The sequence below is a fragment of the Plectrocnemia conspersa genome, unplaced genomic scaffold (assembly GCF_051122295.1).
Source record: "Plectrocnemia conspersa isolate PC_06_02 unplaced genomic scaffold, ASM5112229v1 ptg000010l, whole genome shotgun sequence".
NCBI lineage: Eukaryota > Metazoa > Arthropoda > Insecta > Trichoptera > Polycentropodidae > Plectrocnemia > Plectrocnemia conspersa.
This window is the reverse complement of record NW_028277174.1, coordinates 21,039,229-21,067,137: the sequence shown is the minus strand read 5'-3', so window position 1 is coordinate 21,067,137 and position 27,909 is coordinate 21,039,229. Positions and strand designations below refer to the sequence as shown.

Sequence of the window (27,909 nt, the reverse complement as noted above, 5' to 3'; positions counted from 1 at the left end):
TTTCCTATATAGATGTCAAATTAAGATAACACAACAACTGAAGCACAGATACCATGAACAGCGAAGAATTTACGCAGATTGAGTGTTAGAGTAGTAGAAAGTTGATGCTGATTTTTCAAAAAAAATCTTCTCTAATGAGGCACATTTGCACCTTTCTGTGTAAGTTAATAAGCAAAATTGCCGCATATGGGGCCATAAAATTTTCATGTGCTTCACGAGAGACAATCACATGCCAAAAAAAGTGACTCTTTGGTACGCATTGTGGTCAGGCAGCGTCATTGAGCCATACTTTTTTGAAAACAATGAAGGACGGACTGTAACAGTCAATGGTGAGCGCTATTGGCGTATTATAACCGAATTTTGCTACCAAGATGGCGCAACTTTCCATACATCGGGTGCAACGTTGGATGTTTTGAATGAAAAGTTCCCAGGTCGCATTATTTCACGTTTTGGTGACGTCAACTGGCCGCCAAAATCATGCGATTTAATGCCGTTGGATTTTTTGTGGGGTTGCGCTAATCGTGTCTACGCCGACAAACCCGAAGCATTTGAGTACCTAAAAACCAACATCTATGTGCGAAATAAATATTAATATCAATAATAGTTTTGAAAAATAATTAGAAGGGATCTGAAATATCTTCGCGTTGAAAAGGTAAAACGTTGATGTTTATTCTTGATATGTGTATATATTAGGTAATCCCGGAATTAATGTCGTTTTTTTAATAGGCAACTTTGGCTTAGTATTTTTGGGTCCGATGAGCAGTGAAGACGTGCGTTGTAATTTTTTTCTTTTCTGTGATCCTTTGCCTTTCTTTTAAACAAAAAAAATCTTTTCTACCCCATTTACAAACAATGGCAGAGTGTCCTTTGGAAACACATTTAAGAAGCTGTATGCTGTTTTCGTTTCATTAAAAAAAAACTGCGACAGAAGCAACAGAATGCATTTATGACATTTACGATGATATACTGGACAAAAGAAAGTGCCAAAGTGGGTTCAAAAAATTTCCAACGGGCAATCTCGATTTGAAGGACGAGCTTCGAAGTGGACGGCCCAGTCTAGTGGATAGTCCAGCTCTAAAGGCGGAAATCGAAGCAAATCCGATTATGACCATTGATGAATTATCGAAGAAAGTCGGCACATCACGGTCGAACACCCATCGTTATCTTGAGAAACTGCGAAAAGTTAAAAAATAAGGTATCTCGGTTCCTCACGCGCTCACCGACGCAACAAAGCTCAACGTCTCAACACATGCAAAATACTGCAAGAAAAGCAACATTTTACCCCGTTTCTCCATGACCTTATCACCAGAGACGAAAAATGGGTTCTTTATCATGATATAAAAAAATAGAAACAATGGTTAAATCGAGGTCAAACCCCAATTCCAACACCAAAACCAGGACTACATCCTCGGAAAGCATTATTGTGTGTGTGGTGGGATTCGAAAGGTGTAATTTATTATGATGTTTTAAAACAAGGGCAAACTGTTACTGCAGCCCTCTATTGTGAACAGATGGACAAATTAAATACGACGTTACAAAAAATTAGACCTGCTTTTGTGAATAAAAGTAATGTCATTCTTCAACATGATAACGCCCAACCGCATGTTGCCGATATTACCCTTAAAATATCCAGGACCTTAGCTGGGATGTTTTATTGCATCCACCCTATTCTCTGGAATTGGTACCCAGCAACTTTCACTTATTTCGCTTTTTAAAAACCCAATTAGGGAACAAAAAATTCGACAATTCGACAAAAACTGAAATCGGGTCTTTCGGAGTTCTTCGAATCTAAACCAAAAGCCTTTTATGAGAAAGGAATTTTAGATCTAGTAACAAGATGGCAAAGAGTCGTAGATAACACTAGAAATTACTTTGTATTAAAAAAATATTAAATAATTGAAAAAAAAAATAAGTTTGAGTTTTAATAAAAAACGACATTAATTCCGGGATTACCTAATACTTAATTAGTTACTGCTATATGATATATTTTCTTTTTATTTAAAATGCTGTTATATTATCTTGAAATAGGGACACGAATGATTATATTAACCACACATATAACTCAATGACGTCGTTAAGAAAAAGCTATTTAAAACAATTGGTCGATTATCAATATGCATATTATTTTAAAGCATCGTAAATTTAATTTCTTAGTATTTAGTATCTACATACGTATTTTTTAGTTTGACTTTAATCCGAGGATATCCGAGAACTCGCGAAAAACTAGGGCATGTCAAGGTAACTGCACACAAAGTGGACGCGCGAAAATACACCAAAATGCTTCTTGTAGTTTTTTTTAAAAATTGAGCTTATTGGCTAAGTTCGTTAGCCAACTTGATTTGCGATCTTGTCGACAGTTCAAAATAAACAACAGGTAGCCCGCCCGTGTGCAAAAATAATAAAATAAACATAAATTTTCAAAAATTAACTTTCCGGAAAATTCTAAAATTAAAATCAAACGTATTGCATTCACTATTTAAAATAATATATTATATAATTTAAATTGCATTATTGTTAGAATAACAATGAGGTAAACGAGAAAAATAATTCTCGATATGGTCCTTAATCATAATAAAGTTGAGCAACCGATCGTTCACACTATGACAAGCCACAAAATTAATTAACCACTTCTTTGAAGTGAGATTAGACGAAACGTTAAAACGCAAAGACAATCACTTCTCGGAAGTAAAAAACAATTATTTAAAAAAAAAATCATGCCCATGATATATAGTGTGAACGAACGTAAGCAAATTGCAAAAAATATTTTTTTTCTACGCTACCTGTCTAACATTGGAACCGTTGCGGTCGTATATGCGCGTTTTCGAGGAGCGCTGTCGTGACGAGGACCCGGCGAGGTCCGACCCCTGTGCGGCAATGAGAGCCGGCCGGCCGGCGTTCGGCGTCACGTGGCGCGACGCCGGCGACGCTCGCGTGCGCAAACGACGACGCCAAACAAAATCGCTACTCACACGCGCGCACTCACACATGCATACACGTGACGCGCTCACGGTGGTTGTTTATCTTGACCCCGCGCGCTCACAAACACACACTCACGCCCACACACATTTGATAGTGGTGCAACGCGAAAGAAAAGACGGCTTCCGCGGCGATAGTTTTTCCCTTGTTTCTCTCGCATTGATTTAAGTTTATGACGTGCGTGGTTTTAGCGCCCTTACGCTGCGGGGTTGGCAATCGCGAGAAATTTACGACGCTCTAAATTGAGAAGGTCAAGTATTGAAAATAATTAATTATGTTAAAAAATTCGACCTTGTTTTTCAGTGGAATTTACTCACATTATTAATATTTTACATATTCCCTTCCCACATATCATATCAATAAATCTTATGTAAAAAGGAAATATATTTTTTAACCCTTTAGTTGCCGATCCATTTGGAATTATCGATATATTTTTCGAAAATTTTTTTTATCTGAAACAAATACTACAAACAGTCCAATAAAAAAATATATCAGACTATTTCTCGCTAAAGTAGCAAAAAAATAGTTAAAAACCAGGAATATCGCAAATTGTGACATTATTTTAAATGTTTTGAATACTTGCCATTTTAAACAAGATAACGGATTAGGCTGGATCAGTTTTTTTTAATTTTTACAGAAAAGTTTGATTCAAATTATAGCAGTTATAGTTTTAGATAAATTGTATAGCTATTGTATCGAATGATGAAGATTATTTCATATATTATTGCAGTACTAGTCAAGCTAGCAAAAAATATTTAAAAAAATGCTTAATTACTTCCAAAAATTATAAAAACAAATAGTTTTATAAGAAATTGCTTTACTTGATAATTTGTGGTAACATGATAGGCGTTAGCCTAAAGCTTTACAGCGGGGTTAACACAAGCAACAACTGCAAGTAATTAGTAAACATCAGACTAAAATCAAGGTCTGTAAATTAATCCCATCTAATTAATTAATTATTAAATATTACTACACCTTACAATTAATAGATATCACTATGCACTACTTTTAATTATTCAACGACCAACAATTATTTTACGATTTACTATTACTCTAACCAGCCGGCGGCTTTATCTTTGCTTTGGTGATCTAAAAAAATAAATTACGCATGGGAATCGGCAACATGCAAAACGATTTAGGGTTATTTATATTTTTCGATAGTCTGTTATTGACAATTGTCTCACGATACTTTTACTTTTCTGTGATGTGTAACTAGTACACATTGCTTCAAATAATTTAAATACATATCTATATAAATATAATAAATACTGGGTTGGAATTGAGCTATTATTCTACATTGAATAAGATATTTTGACGAAAATCGGGAATAATTCATCAATTCTAAGATGCATTTTTGCAAACAGATTATTTATTATTTAGAAATTATATTAGGTTTTATTTTATTAGAAATTATATAGTTTTAATAATATGATAGCTATCCGTATTGATATTACCATTGACTTCTGATATGAGATTATTGGGCAAAGTATATTCTAATTGAATTTTGGTCAATAGGAGAACGCAAAAACAATTATCACTTCTCAGAAGTCAAAAATTCCCGTCAAAAGCAATAAAATAGTGTGGGCGCCGTTGCATCAACCAACACAAAACGAGAGGAATTTTTCCACAGGCGAAATTTTTTTAACAAAAAAAAGAACTAGGAAGTTTGATTCTACTTTGGATAGCATGTGTTTTTTAAATGATTATTTTGTATTAGCCATTGCAGATACATGTAATAATATCTGCAATGCCTAACTGTATTACATACATTTTTCATTCATCAAAATTCTCGAGAAAAATTGAGAAGTGAAGCCGAGAATTCTCATTTATCAAGAAATAAAAATCATTGAGAAATCAGAATGCCTATATACATATATGGTAATGGTTTTAAGCGATGGGCAATAAAATATTTTTATTTTATATGTTAAATCACATGCTGATTTGATCCGTAGCATTAGTTTTTACATAAATTTAAATGCGTTTTTGTTAAAATATTAAAAATGCACACCCGACAGAAACAGATTCTTACTATCGTCAACGTAGATAAAAATACAATTTTTCGAGTCGGAGTCCGTAACGAATTCGCCAAACTTTAATTATTCAATATAGTTTTTGAAAGAGCCGTTATTTTGAATCATGCAAGCTAACGAAATTATATAAACGAGTTTAGCCAAAAGTAGCATACGTTTGGTACGAAAAACTAATTACGGCATTAAATCGTGTCAAAAAAATCTGGCCAGTGTTTTGTAGCGATTTAAATTATTCAAAAGCTTTTATATTAGTCTTGGATTGAACTTAAAATGAATTTAATATATACTATGATTAAATATCTATCAATCATAAATCTATTTTTTATGAAGCAAACGCGCTTATTAAAATAAAATTATTATCTGAAAAAAGAGACATCATTGCAAAATAAAATAATAATGCAACTAAAATTGACGTATAATTTTACACGTTTTAGCAAAAAAATGTAAAATTGTACATTATAGATATAGACGATTAAAATATTTTAAAATCATATTAGAATTTTGGCACATGAGGAAAAAGGCTCCACTTTTTAATCGATTAAGGTTTATGGCGTTGATGTACTAAAAAATAATGTATGACCTTCTTATTATTGAGAAGGTCAAGGTTGATTGCCGAATACATTATAATTTTGAATTGACGTCTGATTGTAAGTAGATTTCGATAGAAGAAGTCTATGACGTATATACCGGAAAATTTATATTCGAAATCTACATAAAAAAAGGTCCTATTTATTTCAAGAAAGGACGAGAGACGAGGTATACCTTATTTTTGTACGAGTTCTTGCGTTTCACAGTTGTAACTGGTGATAAGTGTTAATAAAATAATACAAATAACTAGAGATTCATTTGTTATTTTCAACTATAAAGATCGTATAATATTTAAATAATACAATTGACATAATTTCGTCTTTGAAATGCGAGATTAAAAAAGTCTATGGTTCTTCTTATTGTATGTAATAAGCAGTGGCGTACGGTGGGTGTTAATATTGGGTGTGCTATAAAAAATTAAAAAAAAACGTACATTTTTTCATTTTTATTAGCCGAGGTTTTGGCCTGCCTAAACTGCCTTACAGCTTTTCCCCATATATAAATAAATAAATAAACATCAAACCTAATCTAAAATAATATTATATAAAAATATCAAATTTCCAATAAACATAAAATTATAATTATTTATGTATAAAATCTAATCTTCTTTCTTTAATCATAAATTTTTCTATCACGCTGTCATAAAAAGTGCTCTTCTTTTTAATATCCATAAGGATCCCTTTTTCTATTGAAATCAATCTAAGGTCAAATAGCCTTTCTTGGCCTTGGGTACTTCGATAACAATTATTAATTCGTTTCAGAGCAGAAAATGAACGTTCTGCTGAAGCAGTACTGCTTGGAAGAGTTAATATTAGTTTGCCTAATTTATCTATTTCCTGAAAACCTGACTCAAGATTATTTGTGTTCATAAATTGTACAAGCTCAAGAACAGATTTCTCTGCAAATTTAGGTAAATGATAAAGAACAGCCAGCTCATTTTTTAAACTTATATAATCAAATAATGTTCCATAGAGTTGTTGCAGTTTGGTAAGTAATTCATTTGGAAATTTTCCTTTATATTGCTCATATTTTTCTTTCTCCAGAAGGTGAAAATATTCTAATTTTTTCAATTTGCTTACATTTATTATCAACTATTGTATTAAATAGTTGGCTAAACGCGTGCTTTTCTTCAACAAGCAAATCATTACCCAGTCTTGGATAATTTTCTTCCGTTACATAATAATCCCATAATGTTTCATAATTATTTTCCTGTTCATGTCTGAGTTGTTGCAAAATTTCGGTAACTTTCTTACAGCAATATAATATGTCAAAAGATTTGGATTGTAAAATGTTGTATAACACATCAGATTTTCCAAAAAGGTTTGAAAATATGTGGAGAAGTTTTCTTGTTTCAAAATCTTCCAAAAAGCTAAGAAAACCTCGTGCTTTTATTACAGTGTCGGGGTCCCATAGTTCACAATTTTTCACGACGTCTCGAAAAAAGTCCGTAAATTCATTTCTGTATTTTTGCACTGTGTTACTTAACCGTGATGTGTAATTCCATCTTGTAGGTGTAACAGAAGGAAGTCTTCTACCTACAAACTCTTGTAAAGCATTTACTCGTTTGGAAGATTTCGAAAAGAATGCAGACAATCCATTTAAAGTTAGAAAGAATGATTTGCACACTTTTATATTGGAAAGACCTTGTTGTAATGTTAAATTCAACATATGAGCATAGCAGTGTGTAAAAATGGCCAATGGATATACTTCTAAGTCTGTCCAACTAATTTTTCTTGAATTTGAAATTCTTCAATTATATTTACTTCGTGGCAAAATAAGCCATCGGCTGTTTTATCAGAGCTAACGTCTGTAAAGCCAATAAACCGCTCGTAAACTTTACCTTCATAAACAAAACGCAAAACTGTCGAGAGCTGTGAGTTCGTCATTATATCTGAAGTTTCGTCAAGAATAATAGCGACAAAATTTGCTGAATTTACTTCAGTTTAATTTCATAACTTCTTTTTGAAAATAGATTATTCAAAATATCTTCAACAGTATTCTTCATCATTATTGGGGTAAATAAAAAAATATAATCTAGAATATAAAATTAAATATTGATCATATGTAAATAAGATAATAAACTATTTTACGGCAAAATATAAAAAATGAGTGACCTGTTATTGTGATATAATGTAATAAAAAAGCAGCGACGGACGCAAGAGTTTTTGAAGTTGGCGCACCAAATTCGAGACCAATTTTACTACTGAGCGCTGCCAGCCGACAGATCGACTTCAGCCGTTAAATCTCGGAACAATTTACTTTAGTCGGCGGCCGCGCGCAAGGTCGGCGCGTTATATGTGTTGTTCCAAACCGATCGCTCGCGCGAAAACGTTCAGAGCGAATGACAAATACCAATGCATACTATACACTGCATATTAAAATTTTATAATTTTGCATACTACTGTATGCAAAATGATGTCGCATTACGCCCTAAATTTTCTAAATTTCTAAATTTATATTTTAGATGATTTGCGGGTGTGCGCCGCACACCTAGCACACCCTGAATATACGCCCCTGGTAATAAGATTTTTCCGCAGATTTATCATAGCAGAAAATCCTTGAAAAATTATATAGAACAATGAGTATACCTGAGAGACCTGGGTTTAAAATGCATATGAACCCTATAGTATTTCAATTGCTATCGTGTCCAGGAAATGGAATTAGTGATTATTATAAAAGTATAATATCGATCGATCATCATAAATTAGGTTTTCCTAGATTTTCATGAATATATATATGATGAATAATTAAAATTAAAATCGGCTAGGTCATGCATAGATAAATTGTAATAATAGTTTGTAATTTACAACATTAATTTGATTTCAGTATGGTGTCTCACTAGTTGTTGATTGTGTTGACCCTGTAGTAACGCATTGGGCTAACGCCCGTCATGTTTTAACGGAAGATTTATAATAAATAAATATTTAATAACTTATTTATAAATAATAATTTACCACCAATAATTATTTAATATCGGTAAGATTTAATAAAATATTAAAAAAGGCAAATTTAGGTAGAAATGTGTTCCATTAAGTATGGATTAATAAAAAAAAGTTTAAAAAATCAGAAAATAAAAATTAAGATAAGTCAGATATTATTTTAAACCTAATTATCTAGAATTTTCCTGAGAAAAGTCAAGTTTTACTAGAAGTAATTTGATAAAGCCTATAAAAAAATAGGCGTATATTTTATCTATATTTTTTTATTTATAAATAATAACAACGCAAGAAGAAGTTAATTTTTTTCTACAACATACTTAAAAGTACTCAACCACTACCCTAGTGCTACTTAACATTTTTTCCTTCGTAGCATATACCATAAGTGTATCATTAAGGCATGTAAGAAATGAGGCTACAATTAATGTATATATAGCACAAAATCAACAATAAACAAGTAAATAAGAGATACATTGTGCTATCACTCAATTGCTCGATACTCTAGAATCATTGATAATTTATCTTCACACATGACCTATTAACTATTTCAATATGTATTTTAGTAACTTTTTAAGTTTAAATTTATAGTAGAAAGATAATAATATACATTTATAGTTAGTGTCTGTAAACATTCCACATCGCTTACATGAAAAGTTGTACGTTTAAACCGCATTCGCTTTAGTGCAGATAATGTTTATGGTCACTTATATTCCATTAGGTTTTCATAGTTTTCTTTATTACGGAACAGAATAAGCAATAAAATATTTCAGAGTGAATACGGATTTGGGAATAACGCTTCTAATTTACGATTATGGCTCCTCATTATGTTATATGACTTTGGTTCAATAAAACTACGATGAGAGCTCAGGTAGATTTTACTACGTTTGAGACAGGAAGTAGTCATACTCGCACCGTTATACTAATCAACCATATATTTAACTTACAACACGATATCCAAAGTAGTCGGTCAGCAACGGTGCGATTGCAAATCCTGCAACGATTTTCAATTAAACGCGATTTCTCTCCAATAATTCCACCTGGCGGGCGACACAGTCAATTATGCAGCGTAATCATTATTGCATTGGAATTAATATAATTCTTTCTCTCTCTCTAAGTGTGTGCGCTTATGCACGAGCGTTGATGGGAAATCGCAGATGAATTACCAACAGAAGCTATCATCATCGTGTTCGATCGAAAATCGCATCGAAACGAATTGTTGCAATGCAGCAAGATGTGAAAGCAGCTCTAAGGTTTAGAATGCCCAGAAGCCGATTTCAAATAACTAAAGAACATCGAACTTTATTTCATATTTTTTTAATGCTTTGACCCATTTCAAATGAACATAAGATCACACGCCACAATCTTTATTTCACTACAGGGCATTTGTCCCTAGCAATATATATTATATATATTTTAACGCGGATTATTATTCTGTATAAATGTTCGTGTAAAATACACTTTAATTTAAACATTCACGTTGACTCTAGGTACAGCGTTGCAATTAGGCAAAGAGTACACTTAGAATGAACGCGAGAATACGGCTTTAAGAAAAGAGGGGAATTTAAGGATACATTTTTTTATATATACATCGACAACATTCGTTTTTTTTATAAAGAATCGAGACATTTACAAAGTTTGACAACAAAATTTAAATAATGGATAACCCTTTTTTTTAAACAAACTCTGTAAGACCCCTGAAAGTATTGGATGTATTATACACACAATTTATTCAATAACTGAAAGACACAAAGGCACACAAAGGGTGGATTGTTGGTTTTCGCAATTTCCCCCACAATCAATCGAGCAGCTTCCTCGAACCGATTATGCCGCGAAGTTGAACGCAAACGCAAACGCATGCGGTTTCTGACATGCGAGCGATGAAATTATCGTTTCTGTGTAATGTGTCCATGCAAAACCGATAACCATCGAAACACGGATGTCCGAATAGAAAACGGTCGATTATCCGGCGGTAGATTAACCGGTCGTAGCCATGACACAAATCTTATAAAGAATTACTTCATTGCCTATATCTAAATCTTAACTCGTAAAACCATAGATGGATTTACTATAGATTTACTGCGATTTCGAAACTTTTCGGACTCCGTTATGATGCTGGGTACTGGTGAAAGGAACGCAAAGATATAAAATCATTTTCATAAAATGAAAGTTAATCGATTGTATGTGTGTGTGTGTGCGTATGTGAGAAAATGTTAATTTACACACGTGCATCAATACCGAGAATATATATTTATTATGTAAATAACTTAAGATGCATATAAAAAGGCAATTTAACGCCTCTCAATAAAAACACGTGTAAATTACGATATTTCTATGCAAATATACTAATCTTTTATATCAGTTGATTAGAGAAATATGTATGAACATACATATTTATATAGTTATACTTCGGTTGTGTTTCTAATAAATAAATAAATAAATAAATGTAAATACGAAACATTAAAAATATTAGATCAAACGTATGTTACACTAATAATATACACAATAATTATAAAACTAAGCGATACGTATTTGCAGTGGCGTAGCTATGGGACGGGCCGGGCGGCACTTGCTTGGGGGCGGCATATTCGCGATGGGATCGTCTAGTGTGTTTCTTAACCTTGAATGCACTAAAACATATATAAATCCACGAATAACAAGAGCATAATAATAACCAATTTATTATTTTAAGACCCTGCAAAAAAATTATGGGGGGGGGGGCAATTTTAAGGATCACCCTGTGCGGCACATACCCTAGCTACGCAACTGCGTATGTGCTGGCATCACTTTTAATTACTCTATCGTTAGTAAGAGTGAGTCATCTGTTGCTCTCATGATTTATTTTACGTTTTAGATCTAATTATAAACGCGATTATAGAGGTAAAGGGAAGCGGGAGAATTCACTGTCCAAATACTAATTTATATCTATTTAACTAAAAAAAAGCATCGAAATAATCTTTCAATTTTTTTTGATATTAAAGTACTCTATATTTACATTTTATTCATAAAGCTTTTTTATATTAGTATGTTTTAATAATTTATCTATTATTAAATTTTGATAACTTATTAAACATATTTATTATATATAATTCGGCTTTTGTGGATTTTTTTATATTAATATTTTTTCTAAAATTAACATAAAATGTCTTTTGTTATGTTAATTTATTTCGTACTCTTTCATTTATTGGTATTATTTTCTTTATAAATCATTCAGATTAATTCAAATTAAATAAAAATATTATGTAATTGTGAAGTTTTTATTTATTATTTCTTCAGTTATATAAGTAAAGATGTATATAACTATCTAGGATACCTCAAAACAGTGAAAGATCGACCACCGTACATGTACGGCGATACTCCTAAAATAGTTTTACTGAATGATTAAGTAGTGGTTTTAGTTTTAGTTTTAAATAAATAGATACATTTTTCCTTTTTTCACAAAAAATTGAAAATGGACGCATGGTGGTTTAAAAAATGCTTACTTCGTATTATAAATAACTTATCAACTTTTCATAATTGATCAACCTGTAATTTATTGCCAGCGGATGTTAACCCAATTTTTATAATATGTTTTATTTAAATGTACAGTCTCACAATTGTATATAACATTAAAAATTCTTTATGATCTTTGTTCCAAGAAGAGCTAACAAAGTTGCATTTCTAAATATATTGATTTTTGATTAACAGCCAAGTCACACAACTTAGTTTAACATGCAACAATGAAATGCTATTCCAAACTGCAAAGCAAGGGTCATATTCACGCGGTAGATATATTCTCAAAATATGTTATATTACTACTGTACATGTATGGTTTTTAAAAGTACATATATTACAATTTTCATTAAAGAATGCTATCTGCTAGTGTCAGTAGCGCTTCGAGAGAATTGGAAAATACAAGAAATGGTGTATAATAATTTGTACGTGTCAACTAATATCTACCTTTGATACAACGTGAAAGGCAATGGGTGTATCTGAATATACGACGTCACAGTTATTACACGAGCCAAGTTGCTTAGAATCGCAATTGGCACTAACACGAGTGAATAACATTTAATTTTTAACGCAGTGTCGACGTATGTATATAACATAATCTAGCACGTGTTTAGAACCGCACGCGTTACTGCGCTTAAATGCATTCATAATGCAATAAATCTTCGATATGAGCGCTCGTGCTAAACGTCACTCACGGTCAGAGAAATTCACTCATATGTGCGTTATCCGAGCATTGTATGCTCTTTAAGAATTTTGAAACATTCAGAACACTACAAGATTCTCCAGCAACTGCAAATATTTTCAGTCAAGTGGACGTGAATCAAGTCGCGAATGCAGCAACACGGCTTGTGCAACTTGAACCTGAGCGGCACCGTAACCCATTTACGGATCCTTTTACCGATAGTCGCAAGGCTAGATAAAGTGCATGTACTTGGCCGTTTCTGTACGCGTTTGTCATAGATATTATACACGCAGTGGCCATTTTGAATAGTATTCCAAAACCGCAACACCGCAAGGTTTTGCTCGATAGACGAGCTGGGATCGCGAGCGGAGTTGAATTATCCGTCGTTAGTGCTGAATAAAAAGTACAATGAATAAGTGTAATGCGTAATAGTGACAGGGACGTCATTTGGGAGGGGCAGATGGGGCATTTGACTCCCCCCTTGAATTTGGCCAGAAAAATGCGTGTCATGTAATGAAATATTATTAATCTTAATGAAATCGAAATATTAAAAAAAACGACCACTGATTGGAAAACTCCCCCCTCCCTTGACGTTTCTGATTTTAAGCCAAAAATTATTGGGTTATTCCCCAAAGAAAATTTGAAAAAAAACTCCCGAATATATCAAGGAAATATTTTTTTTAATAAGGAATTTCAGTAAAATCATAGCGGAATACATTTTCACCAGTAGATACATATTTTTACCTGTAAAACTCTAATTTATCTGGTAGGTGCTAGTAAAATTATATGATTTCAACTTTTCCATAAGTAGTAATATTTAAATACTCATCATTATGTATTTACATGCGAAGTATAAATGTTACAGTGGATATGTATTTTTCAGTGAAGTTATATTTTCACTAGTGAAGTCCAAATACTTTTCATCAGTAGATATATATTTCTATTAGCGAAAATATAATTTAACTGATAAGCACTAGTGAAATTCTATGCTGCTCTAAAATGTCTATGAAGCTCAATTTGACAGATGCGAAATTTTTATTTGCTATTCAAACCCAAACCTAACCAAACGAAAGTTCTTAAACTAATTACAGTTCCCCAATTCAGTCAAAAATACAAACTATGATAACTCAACTAATGGGAAAATAATCAGAAAAAGAAGTATAGACAGATATAGCATCTCGCATATTGCCATATAGTTCGTCTGCACTTCAATATTACACTGTGTTCTAAAAATAAGATAGCTTTCCTTACCGAAATATTAATATGAGAGTATAAATAAAAGTATATTCAAACCGAATTTTGGTTAATATGAGGGTGCGAAAACAATTATCACTTCTCAGAAGTCAAAAATTCACGTCAAAAGCAATAAAATCGTGTCGGCGTCGTCGCAGTGGGAACGCTCGGTAACGAGCGTTCCCACTGCGACGGCACCGGCACGATTTTATTGCTTTTGACGTGAATTTTTGACTTCTGAGAAGTGATAATTGTTTTTTGCGCTCTCCTATTAGTCAAAATTTGGTTTAGATAGGCTTTATTTAATTTTCACTTATTGTAAGTCGTAATATTGTTATAAAGAGTCTTAATATGAATGATGACGGAAACATTTTATTGCTTTTGACGTGAATTCTAAGCACCCCTTGAATCTAGCCTGAAAAATGCGTGTCATTTAATAAAAAAAATTCTATGAATCTTCATGAAATCGAAATATCAAAAAAAACGATCACTGACTGGCTAACTTTTGACCTTCCCCCCCCCCCTGTAAAAAGTCGCATCAATAAAAGCATTTAATTAAAACTAATTCATTTTACACAGTTGGAATATTTGCATACTTTTATGTATCAAATTACTTATGTACATATATTAATATATCTCTAAAGGCGAGTTGGCGTATGATTACAAAAAAAAACTAGTATGTAGAATTGTGCTTTAAAATATGTTTTAAAAGCAATTTAATATAACTTTCGTACCAAATGGTCAATATCGATATCAACCCATGTCGCAAATAACTCTAAATTACTTATTACAAATTATTTTTTATCGTATCTATAAATTTCATCAATAAACCTGAAAACTGAAGTCACCGAAAGTTTAATTAGAAGAACTTAAAACTTCCTCGAAACCTTCAACGATAAACCTGGAAGCTGAGAAGAGTCGCCGAGTTTCGTCGAACACTTCACAATGACCGAATTTATCAAGGACACGTAAAATAGCAACATCAAATTAGTGATGTCGGTGAGCTTCAATTGCGTCGAATCTGAAAATACCAGGAATGCAAAAAAAGGTTTTAATTATGTTTATGCCGAACTTTTTCTAAATTTGTCCAAATTAAATACTAAAATGCCGGTACTAATAGTGGTATTTCATTATTGAAGTCAGCAGTAATATCAAGGTATCGAAAGCCATATGCGAAATTGACTTGATACTTTGCAAAAGTAGCACTTTTGTGTTGTTGTTGTACTACGCTATCAGTCGCTTAGTGAAACGTGTATTTTTATTTTTTATTGGAAATTTTTTCAACGACGCAAATACGATATCACAATCGAACAAAAAATAAACAGGACACGGTCAACGCTTCCGAGATGTACGACAGAAATCCAATAGTAGATTATTCTCGCAACAATGACGTTCAAGGGTATATCGTTCCATTAGCATCGTAAGTTTGATCGTTTGATCGCACGGTAGGGACTTCCTCTTGATACCAGTTATGCAACTGCCCACAATCCTTTTATTGTTATAGCATATATACATAAGAACCGAGGTCGCGATCCGCACGCCACACCCTCGCAGTCGCTCGACCGACACTCAAGGCCAAAACTAAGTTAGATAGATACTGGTGGCACTTTGATAGTCTGAAATACTCAAAGGGCGTGGTGCACAAAGAGAAGCGCGAGCCAGCCCACGCGCCGCCGTGCACACTGCGACCTTCCGCGACCCAAAGTGGGAAGAAGAAGACACCGAACGCGACACGTGTAACAATTGTCGTAAAAAATATATCTGTACAGCGTTATTAAAGCGGTTCATTAAGCAACTGGGTCAGTGTGCCAGTACACGATTATCACGAAAAATTTTGACGCAATCAAAAAAAAAACTTGTGCAGCAACAGAGTGCTCACGCATGCACCGATCAATGCCAATATTTTCACCGGCACAAAAAAATCATGACCCACCCACCTTTGCCCATTACCATAACGTTGCTATAGGTCATGATTCAACAATTACTGCATCGCAAACATGAACCAGTTATCATTTTACATCAGAATTTCACTGCCCGCGCGTGCCATTGCATGACGCCTTTCACTCACTATAGCGGAAGTACAATGCGTATACTTTACACAAAAAATTAGATACACACAATCACTTACATAACACACTGTATTCAAATGAATAAAAATCTACAACATTAAAATATATGGGTCATTAGATAAAGAGTAATCGCTCAGCCCGCATTCTTGGCGAATCGCAACTCTTTCGACCTCATGCATGTAATGTTGTGTTGTAATTTTTTAACTTGATAGAGTAGGTACTGAACGCACACACCTCAAGGTCTGAACACAAAAAGCGGAACACGCAATGTCACTCGCTATCGATTTGAATTTCGCTGCGGTATACGGACCTCTCGAAAGTTGTGCAACGAACAAGAGGGAGAAAATGAGAAATTTTGTTATGTAACAAACAGCGCTACCGAGCAATCGTCGAATGATTTTTAGACGTATTAAATTTCTTCATTATTGTGGTTTGGTGGTAGCTTTAGTGGGATTAGTGGTCATAAAACGCAATGGTTACATTTTTTTTAAGTTAAAGTTCATACTAAATTCAGAATTAACTTTCGATCCCATTATTTACAGTTGAAAATATAATATGCAAAGTTTATGTAATAAAATGTAACTTAGCTAATTAAACTACAAACCTTGACCGATTTACTTAGAAGGGGGTGGCTTATCCTCTGTGTTTACGTTTTAAAGGTATACACTATACGTAATATTTAATACGCTATTGTAGTAATATTACGAAGTATTATAATAACGCCGAGTATGATATAGTATTATATTAATACTCTAGCGTTCACCCATAACATGTACATATGTATAAAGTCTAATGTACGTACAAAGAAATGGCGTTTTAGTGACCTGTTTAAAAGGAATATTGGACAAAAGATCAGTTACAAATATGTGCTCAAACGTTATTCATTATGAACGGCGCAAATTATAAAATAATATATTTAAATAGCCAGCATACATACATAACAGAAACCTATGCTTCCATTGTTGCCGGATTTATGCACAAGAACGAATACACCTTTTAAAGATCTGGACTATTCTAATAAGAACAGAAATTCTACTCCCGCCCCAAACCAAGAAGTTGAATTCTTATTGGAAACATAATAAAAGTATTTGCGAGTTGCCAATAACCAGTTTATTATTTTAGTGCACGCTAATTAGGGCCACTTGCAAATAGACATAAACAACGAATAGTCGGTGTCTATTCAAACATAAAATTATACATTTCACCAGAAGGGACAAAATAAGTGAAATGTGTCTAAGCAGATACTTAAGTTACAAGTGTTCTAAAATAAAGTGACCAGATTTTGAAAATATTAAAGGAAGTTCATCTCGGTAATTTTTCTTCGAGGAGGGCAAAAGAGGACATCATTTTTGAGGAGAACAGAATTTCCAAAAAGAGGACGTCTGGATACATAAAAGCATTCTTATAAGATAAGTAACAGAGATTAACATAGTTTGTTTTCATATTGAAATGTTGAGAATAGGAAAGAGTAAAGCACCTTCCCTATCATTATAATAATAAAAGGTACACTTGACATTTTTACTATTCAATTGTTTTTATTTGTTTCCTAAATTCAATTTTTTTTTTCGCTTAAATTTTAAAAGGTTTTGTACTTTTCCCCTTAAATTATTAACAAGAAACGTTTTGTTTTATATTCCTATTTTTTTATTGAATTTTGAACATAAAAAAAATAATTTAATCGTGAACATAAAAATGGTTATAAACCAGTAACATGTACATAGTATATTATACATATTACGTATGTATGTCTGTAAAATTATTTTATTATTAAAATAAACGTGAATACGAATAAAAAAAATTCAAAATATATTTTATCCGCAGCTTAATTGTGCCCTTTTTGTTTATGCGATTTTTTATCTTTTTGTTATTTATAGCAACCATGTCCAAAACAATCTGTTATTAACAGACAAACAAAATAATGAAGTAAGAAACACTTTATAATTGGCGAAATTCCAGAAATTGCTCATGTTTCTGAGCTAATATTGTGCAGCTGTATTGATTTTTTATCTTTTTTAAATCAATACTAATAATTTTAACTTTGTCAAAAGTATTTTATTTTGGTGTTATTTTTTTAAGCATTTCAGCCATTTTGGCAGAAGGTATAAATAAAATTAAATTTCGTTCTGTTTTTAAGCTTAAAACATTTATTTTTAAAAATTAAAATAATTATCATAAAACTATTGATATAAAATACAAATATATTCGAATATTTTATCGTTTACTATTCGATATTCGAATAGCTAAAAATAAAAAAAAGACAATTTAAATGAGCAATATATAAAATAATTGTTCCATTAAACGAATTGTTTGTGCATTACTGTTGGACAAATCAGAACAGAGAACACCTTATGAATAACAAATAAATGCAAAAAAAATCGTTTACAAAGTATTTATTTCAATGTAGATATCTCTTAAATTCCCTGTTAAATAGCACACAATTGAAAACTATATTATTGACCAATGCATCATTATTAGCTACTTTTAACCTGCTGAAAAAATATGGCGTTGCTAAGTTGTAAATAAAACAACTTATCTCTGAATTAGAGAATTTTAAAATAATTCAAATTAAATATAATTTGTTATATATACTCAAATAATAATAATTAGTAGATAAATGATAAATCATTTAGATTTTAAAATTTTGCATTAAAATAAATGTAGATAACATTATCTATGTAATATATTATATTATAGTGCTGATGAATTATTTATCTATTTTTTATGATTCATAGATTAAGTGTACATATATCAATAGTTGATCATCCGAGTTTTTCTGTAAAAAATATTTTTGATTTATACAATGAATATAATAATGGGATATAAAAAAGTAATAAGTTTAAGTGTTGATGTGCAAAAAACTACTACTTAAACCGACCATTTTCCTCACGTATTAATTAAATAAACATTGTCTGGACCACACGTGATCGTTGCTACGTAATTATTTGTAAAGAATGGGTGCGATTTAAAGGGGAATTATTTTAAGAGATATGTGCATTTAAATAAACACTGTGTTCCATACAACGAATTGTTTGTGCATTTATGTAGGGTAAATCTTCAATTTTTTCAAAGCAAAATGAAAAATACGCGCATGGAAAAGTTGAAATCGGATAATTTTACAAGCACCTGCCAGATAAATTAAATTTAAACTGGTATAATTTTACTGGAATGACATTTTTGAGATAAATTCAAGACTGTATTTTTTAGATTTTTTTTGAGAGAATTTTTGGTTTAGAATCAAGGACGTCATTTCATCATTTTCCAGAAGGGGGGGGGGTGCAAAAATTGGCCAATCAATGGTCGTTTTATAATATTTAGATTTCATTAAGATTAATAGTATTTTATTAATTAAATGACTTGCATTATTTTGGCCAAATTCACCTTCCCCTTCTTAAATTAAGTTCCTGATTATAGATACATTTCATAGATTTATTACTCATTATATTAAATATAGTTTCACTATATATTTATAGATGCACCTGAAAAAACCCACTTGCCCCCCCCCCTCTCCCCCCAAATGACTTCCCTGATTATAAACACATTCCATAGATTCATTACAGATTATTAAATTTTTGTCAAACAAATATAGTTTATCTAGATATGTATTATAATTAGACAATAAGAAATAGTCTGTTTCCGCCCCTGAATCGTCGCATCGTTCAGACGATCGAGAACTGGAAAGGCGTTCGACTTCCTCCTTGAATCTTATGGGCATATAAGCTCTAATACAGATGTTATAAGGCCACTTCTATTAGGAATATACTTGTCTCACAACTTTTACTTCGCTTTCGATTTGGAACAAACGATAGTGAGAGTTTAGGCAAATTCGCACCGAGCTGTGCTGGCGTTTTGACCCTTAGAAGACCGAGAAAAAAGTAGCCGCTTTTCTCGGATATTAAAACCGATGTGCTTCAATAAAATTAATAATTTAAAAATCTTTGTACTTTGCAATTTATTAGTAATTTTATTTTAAATATGTATGCATGTTAATTATGTCATTTTTTATAAACACATCGGCAGTGGACACTACTATTTTTTTTAAATAATAAATATAATTCAATAGGTAGGTTAGGAGCTCTAATAATAATGTTTGTAATATATTGTAAAACCGGATATCGACTCCATAAACTAGGGCGTTAAATTTAAAACCGGTCATCTTGCAGCGATTTTTATAAAGAATGGTTCGCACGAAAATGAGCTGAAATTAATTAACTATATTATTAGTATTAGTATAGCTCAATAAAAATAAATGTATGACCATTGGTTGCACAAAAACCGCAAGTAAAAAAATTGGCTCATTAACGCAGTGAAATATATATTATAAATGAGTATATAGCATTTTAGATTTTGAACAATGCTAAGATAAAATTTGCTTTTCTATAATTCATTTGTTTACGTGTGAACAATGCTTTGTTTTTATATATTTATCTAAAATCAAATAACAATCACGAAAAAAATCGATACTGATAAACAACCGTTTTTGTGGTGGCTCAAATACCACAAAAATCGTATCCGCCACAAACAAACAAATATGTGATATTCGTAAACAGTTAGTTCTAAATTCGACTTTCTTCCATGGTGAAAAAAAACACGGCTCACGGCCGATGACGAAAACAAACTCGCCAAATGTTTCACTCTCGAGGAGAGAAAAAAACTCTCATAATCCACCTGTAGTATGTGGGTTTTGGGTTAAGTTTACATAATTGCACGGTTTGCAGACGGTGTGTTCTAGCGCACAGACCCCTTCCCTACAGCTCTATACACGGTTTGACCTACTGACCGACAAAATGGAAAGTCAACACGATTCTGAAATATCGCAATCGGCACTACAAAACGGAGAAAAACGCGCGCATGCTAGGCGCGACCTTTTCCCAAGGCGGCTCATCTCGGATCGTCGAAGATCGGCGCTAGGATGCTACACCGACCGGGCGTTTCGAAATGCGATTTCGACATTGTCCAGAATCGGCGCAAATGCTAACAAACATTGCATCACATCTAATAATGACCTAAAAATGCATGGATTCGAAAGCGAATCGCTCGAATGGAACGCCGGCAGGTGGTTAATTGGTTTAGGGTGCTTTATGGGATTACTAGCATATTATCTTAAATATGTAAGTTATATATTAGACAGTTTACTTTAAAAAAATAGTATTAAAAAACAAATAGTTCAAAATATATACAGTACACACATATATAAACTAACTATTTATTTAACTTTAAGTTAAATAAATAGTTAGTTTATATATGTGTACAATAATCAACAATATAGTTTCACATATATTGCTATTATATTATATAATATTTAATATCATATACAATTGACATTAATCGAAGATCACGAACATTATAAAAATCAAAGTTAAAAATAACATTAAAGTTGCCGGAATCGATCATCAATGCCAATTGATAATTTATACAAATATGATTCAATATTTAACGCACGTTCTTCAGATCACATTATTATTCAATATGTGAGCTAAGTAAGTATGTACATAAACTATAATTATACAGTAGTATATAAATATAGTAAACGCAGTTTGATTGCTATTGGAGATATTGGCATTTAAATCAAATTTTAATTAGACGTGTACATGCGTCAAACAATTATTTTGATTTATTAATCTATTCAAAATCGCACTTAGGCATGTTATAATTATTTATTATTCGCTAAAGTTGCATCATAAATATGTTATCAATCAATTAAATTGTATTTGTTGTTTCTTTAACATTAATTTAATCGACGGATCTTATAATATTGACCTCTGATATGCGATAAATAAATTTTAAAGTTCATTTTCATGTCAATGTTTTATGCAAACGAACTTTTTTTTACGTAAACATTGATCAAAGGCTAAGTGCATTTGATTTCATTGAAAAAATTCAATATGAAAGGAAAAGTTTAGGAATTGATGATGCTGTTTATTTTTGAGACAAAGATGGAATATAATAATTTCGGCATCATTAGTTTATGGTTTTATGTTCGATTTTATCATTAACTTTACTTTTGAAATACATAGGATTTTATTAGGGATACCCAAAAGAAAGGACGTTTTTATACTGAATAACTTTGACGGACAGTTGTTCTTTCTTTTGGTAGTGTTTAGATTAACATCTGGAGAGTGCGTTACGAACATGACAACAACAAGAAACATCATAAGTTTCAATGGAAGATTTCGTTCTGAGTAAGGTGTTTTTACGCACTTGTATGCTATATGAATTTCACAAAAAAAAATCTGCAACCACAGCACCCATAAACATATGTGCCATCTATGGTTCGTTAATTTAAAAAATGGTTCAAAAGATCTGGAAATTTTTGTTTAGAAGTAGGACACCAAAAATCATCGATGATGACTGCATACAGAAATGTCGATTCAAGAGTTAACAGATAATAGTCTAGCAGTCAAAGAAGTTTAAAACATATTGGGAAAGGCGTGGAAATAAGGGGTATGTGTTCCACGCGCACTAAGCGACGAGAACAAGGCGACGCGCCTGCCTCATATTGCGAGAATCACGCGATAATGCTCTCGGATATAAAACTCTTACTCACTCTCCATATTCTCCTGATATAGCACCATCAGATTACCATTTATTTAAGTCTTTACAACATAATTTAGATGTTAAAAAAATAATAGTGAGTGAAGTTAAAACATTTTTTCTGAAAATTTTAACTTACAGTTAGTCAGTTTTTACAAATGTGGGATTAAGAACTTTCCTGATCGACGGAAGAAGGTAGTATCTAATATTTTTAAGATTGATTATAATATACAGGAACATATAAGGTACATATTAAATCACTCAATCCTGAATTTTATGATCCAAAGGAGGTGTATCGTATACCTGACAAAACATTGGAAAAGCTAGATTGTTATGGATTGAGGAAAAGTGACATAAAATAAATGTATACAGTTCAGATTGATATCGTCAAGATACAGTGAAATAATCAGCTCTGCGAAATCTAGGGAGCCCTTCGTATATTCCGAAATGGAAGGTATAGACTTTAAATGTTATAGACTTTAAATGTTGATAAACGTTGTATTCTATCAATTCCTTTTAGCATACACAACTCAAACACCTTCATCCAAACGCTATTCAAGACGCTGACATCATAGGGTCAAGCTCGTATCCGGCTCTGAATTAATACACAAAAAAAATGAAACAATTAATCCGCAATTACACATTCGAGCTTCATGCATCGATAGACATGTTCCGATTTTAAAACCAGGTTACCTGGTTAACTCGTATTCTCGATACCATTACGAGCGATCGGCGATGAGAGAGCTAACTAGCTAATAGGTAGCTAAAGATCGAGATGTGTCGAATAATAAAATTCCCGATACGATTACATTATAGTAAGCTAGATCGTGTCGAGGCAGCGCTAATGGTACGTAGGGCCCGTCTAACTGTTACAAGGACGCAATGACACAATTTTAATCTAGCGGCGCAAGAACGACAGATGTGAGTGAAATTCCATTTCGATCTTTAGTCGGTGGCTGCGTAAGGTTCACGCGAGGCTCTATCGGGACAGGTAAAAGGAACGTTCGCCAAAGCGTTTGGCGGTCGAGAGCATATATGGCGCAAATCGAATTATGGATCGAACTAATCGAACTACAAAAACGGCAAATGAATATATTAAAAAAATAGACTCGTAAATAGCTCGAGGACACTGTACGCCATGTGTGATCAAATATGGATTGGAACACTGACACATAAAAATCATTAAAATGGCTAAATATATTTATTTAGGAATTTTAGAATACGTTTATATTATCTACAGGAATTTAATATAAGATCATTGCATCTTACTGAAAGCAATAAAAGTTCAAAAGGGATCTACTGTGAACTAAAAAATACGAATTTCATCATTGATGGCAAAACATAATTGAAGCTCGCGTTAAAACAGCTAGAAATCCTTATAAGATATTTAAATGATAAAAGGATATATTCCAGTTCCATTACAAATCATCCAGATATGACAATATTATCATTGCTCTCTGTCCATTGTCGCAATTGTATGTTATTCCACTACTTTAACCCTTTGAAAAATGTAAAATGCTTTTTAAGAAAAAACTTTTTTTGGTGAATAAACATAAAATATCATTTTAAATAAAATAAAAATAAAAAATCAGAACATTTAAACACAATATTAAGGTAAAACTTGCTTTTAAAAAAAAAACACTTATTTATTTTTGATTAACGCGTCCAAATGGTTAAAAAATCACTTTAAAATAAATAAACTTTCGTTCGGAACTTCCGTTAAGACTATTCACTTCAATTTCCATTTAAAGTATATTACCGTTCAACCCTGAACTTGAATCCAGTGGAGCAAATATTAAGGACCCGGGAAGAGGAATCGGCTGGACAAACGATTTGTTTATATGAGTATGCTTTTGTATTGGCTCTGACCGTCACTCTCTCTCTCTCTCTCTCTCCGAGATCAAGATTAAAGATTCCCATATTTATATACATTGCACACGTGGCGCATTTCCTTATGACACATTCTATAAGGTAACATGTACGCCATCGATTCGTCGCTTCGATCGACCTAGTGATATAACACGTGACGCATCATCTCTTTGTGACAAAGAGAACAAGTATAGTACTGTTTTCAGTTTCAAGTGTACCATCGATTTATCGTTTCGTTCAAACGAATGATACTAAATACTTTAATTGCTTTACTATAAACAAACGTTCATATAACACGATTTTAGGGCGATGAACTAATTGCGTTGCAGCTTTGCAATTGCGTCTCAATCTTATTGAATTATATAATAATAGGAATACATAGATTCTAAATCAGAGTATATAACACAAAAGCCAAACCGGCACATACGAAATATTCGTCCAGGAAAAAAACAAATCCAGTCGAACAGTTACATGGAGTTAAACTCGATCTTCAAGTCAACTTAAAAAATACATCACGTATCTTTATCATATATTGCACAAATTACACGGCCATATGTAAAATTCTTGGTAGTTTTGTTATATACTCTGATTTTGAATCTATGAATTCCTATAATTATATAAATCAATAAGATTGCGACGCAATTTCAACGATGCAACGTAATTAGTTCATCGACCTGAAAATCGTGTTATATGAACGTTTGTTTATGTTAAAGCAATTAGAGCAAACAAGGGATCTATTCGGTATCATTCGTTTGAACGAAACCATAAATCGATGGGACACTTGAAACTGGAAACAGTACTACACTTGTTCTCTTTGTCACAAAGAGATGATGCGTCACATGTAGTCACAGGGTCGATCGAAGGGACAAATCGATGGTGTACATGTTACCTTATGGAATGTGTCATAAGGAAATGCGTCACGTGTGCAATGTATATAAATATGGGAATTGAATAATTAAAAGACACTTGATCTTGATCTCGGAGAGAGAGAGAGTGACGGTCAGAGCCACTATACAAAAGCGTACTCATTTAAAACAAATCGTTCGTCCAGCCGATTCCTCCTCCCGGGTCCTTAACACTAGGATATTGAAAAAGATGTTTTTTAAGAAAATCAAGTACCACTAATTTTTTAATTTTATATGAAAAATAATATAATAACGATATCTGTTAGAAGAATATACTATAAAAAATATAATTAATCCATTTTGGTGCACTAATGGATTAATTATATTTTTAATTATATGGTCCCGGGATCCCGGGATCGACTAATTGCAATACCGAAATCTCGGGATCAAAATTTTGGCCCGGGATTGGAATCCCTACATGTGACGCATCATCTCTTTGTGACAAAGAGAACAAGTGTACTGTTTACAGTTTCAAGTGTCCCATCGATTTATGGTTTCGTTCAAACGAATGATACCGAATAGATCCCTTGTTTGCTCTAATTGCTTTAACATAAACAAACGTTCATATAACACGATTTTTAGGTCGATGAACTAATTACGTTGCATCGTTGAAATTGCGTCGCAATCTTATTGAATTATATAATTATAGGAATTCATAGATTCAAAATCAGAGTATATAACACTAGATCGGTTTATATAAATGTCACACCATAACGAATTCTTATTTAAAATCGACGGCGACAAATTTTAGGATAGTCACACATGTAGTGTTCGTATTCTGAAGTAGCATTTTTACGCATTATGGCATTTTGCAAAAGCCGACAAAGATTTTGCGTAAATTGAATATTTATGACCGAAAAGTTTTCATTGATGTTGTATTGGTGAGTGCCTACACAAACTTTTATAATTATAATAATATGACAATTTAAAAATTGCTATTATTTGTCACTTTCTTCGATCGCACGCAAATATACCGGCTGTACATGACAGCAGCCGCCGTCCGAACATCATTCACGCTGCGAAGCGCGCGGGCATATGAGATCCGCGACAGTGTGGGCGCTTACTCGGCCGACAACTCGGTTCGGACAACTTCCAGAGAGTGTAGTGGAGGCATGAGGTTGCGGGTTCAAGCCCCGGAAGCGACACTTTTGACAATTCTGTCCAATAGGAGAGTGCAAAAACAATTATCACTTCTCAGAATACAAAAGCAATAAAATCGTATCAAGACAGGTATAGATAGTATATTTTAGCTGCGAAATAATATTTATTCAAATCTTCTTTTTACAGAACTATTTTTATGTAATAATTACATGTATATTATTATATCATTGATTCTAAAAGTAATAATGACATAAAAATAACACCATTAAATTAACATATAAAGCACGTATTAACACAGAAGGCGATGATCAATGATAATGAGTATAGGCGTGGGATCATTTTGATCATACATCTGCGATAATTCCGATTATTCGGTCATAAAACTTCAATTAAGAAGTCACTTTCACGCCGTTAAGTTAACCGAAATCAATTGAACCGTAAACTGAGTGCTGTGATATACCAGACGCGTTGAATTATTAAAAAAAAATAGAGTTATCGATTAATGGTATGAAAATGCAATTGTGTCTGTAAAAACAATTTATATCGTTCACTTTGCGAAATCGTTTCGAATGCAACTGCCTCGACACGGGACGCATTTTTAACTAGGTGGAATGGAACAAATTATCTAACCTTGGTTTTAAATGCACGGGCGCATTCGGTGAACGGGAAAAGTTGACCTCAATACCTGTTAATTTTTGCATAATGCATTTATTTTCAATTACAATTCAACGAGCAGCGAAATCGCGACATGTTCGAGATCGAATCTTTAGATTTGTGGAGAAAGAGGAAATTGCTGCGAAGTAAAACGGTCATATAGAAAAATATCGATTCGAGCAACTAAAAATTAGCAATGCTCTTAGAGTTTGCTTCAAAAATGATAATGAGAAGGGGAAATTAGAGAGCGTATTAAAAAGACTAAATCTACCATGACTCGCGAAAGTCGTTCAATATTAATAAAAAAAAAATGGTAAGATATTTTATATTTGGAAGAAGCGTTTTTGTTTTTGTTATGTCAGTCATCGCCAGACAGTACATTAACGAGGTTGTCGAAAATTTATGTTTTGTCTGTGATATATAATTTATTTTTAGGTATCAAGTTTTCAATCTCTAAAATGTCATGAGTGGGATATTTAATCATGAAAGGCAAAAAAGAGCAACTCAATTATATTACATATACTTTTTGTTGCATTTAACATTCTTATCATGTTCCTTAATAGTTAATTCTTACTTGAAATTGGGCGGATAATCGAGATTGTGCGCTGATTTTCGTCGGTCTCCTCCCATGTCAGCCAAACGAGCAAAATCTGTATCTTGGTCAGCCAAACGCGCTGACTTTCTTGACTCCAAAAGGCGAACTTCGTCCAAGCGCTTCACCAGCTCGACCGGCATCTGAAAAATGCAAAAATCATCCAATTAACAACATTTTCGCAACATAATTGAATAAGCTTTCACTTCAAAAATGCATTCGATGCAATTAATTTCGTTTATTGCCTCGAAAGT

General features: G+C 32.6%; 1 protein-coding gene across 5 annotated transcripts in view; it reads right to left on the bottom strand.

Moving 5' to 3' along the window:
* The window catches only part of Glut4EF (Glucose transporter 4 enhancer factor), a 124,923-nt gene that overhangs the window by 43,711 nt on the left and 53,303 nt on the right, over positions 1-27,909 (bottom strand). For 4 of the 5 annotated variants that reach the window (XR_015811186.1, XM_088195821.1, XM_088195823.1 and 1 more), the window contains one exon: positions 27,638-27,798. Coding sequence is in view for 4 of the 5 variants with exons in the window: in XM_088195821.1 (XP_088051947.1) it covers positions 27,638-27,798 (161 nt within the window). In the remaining variant the exon portion in view is untranslated. Of the gene's footprint in view, positions 1-2,780; positions 2,972-27,637; positions 27,799-27,909 lie in introns of those variants that run through there. The other variant, XM_088195825.1, reaches the window with a different exon arrangement.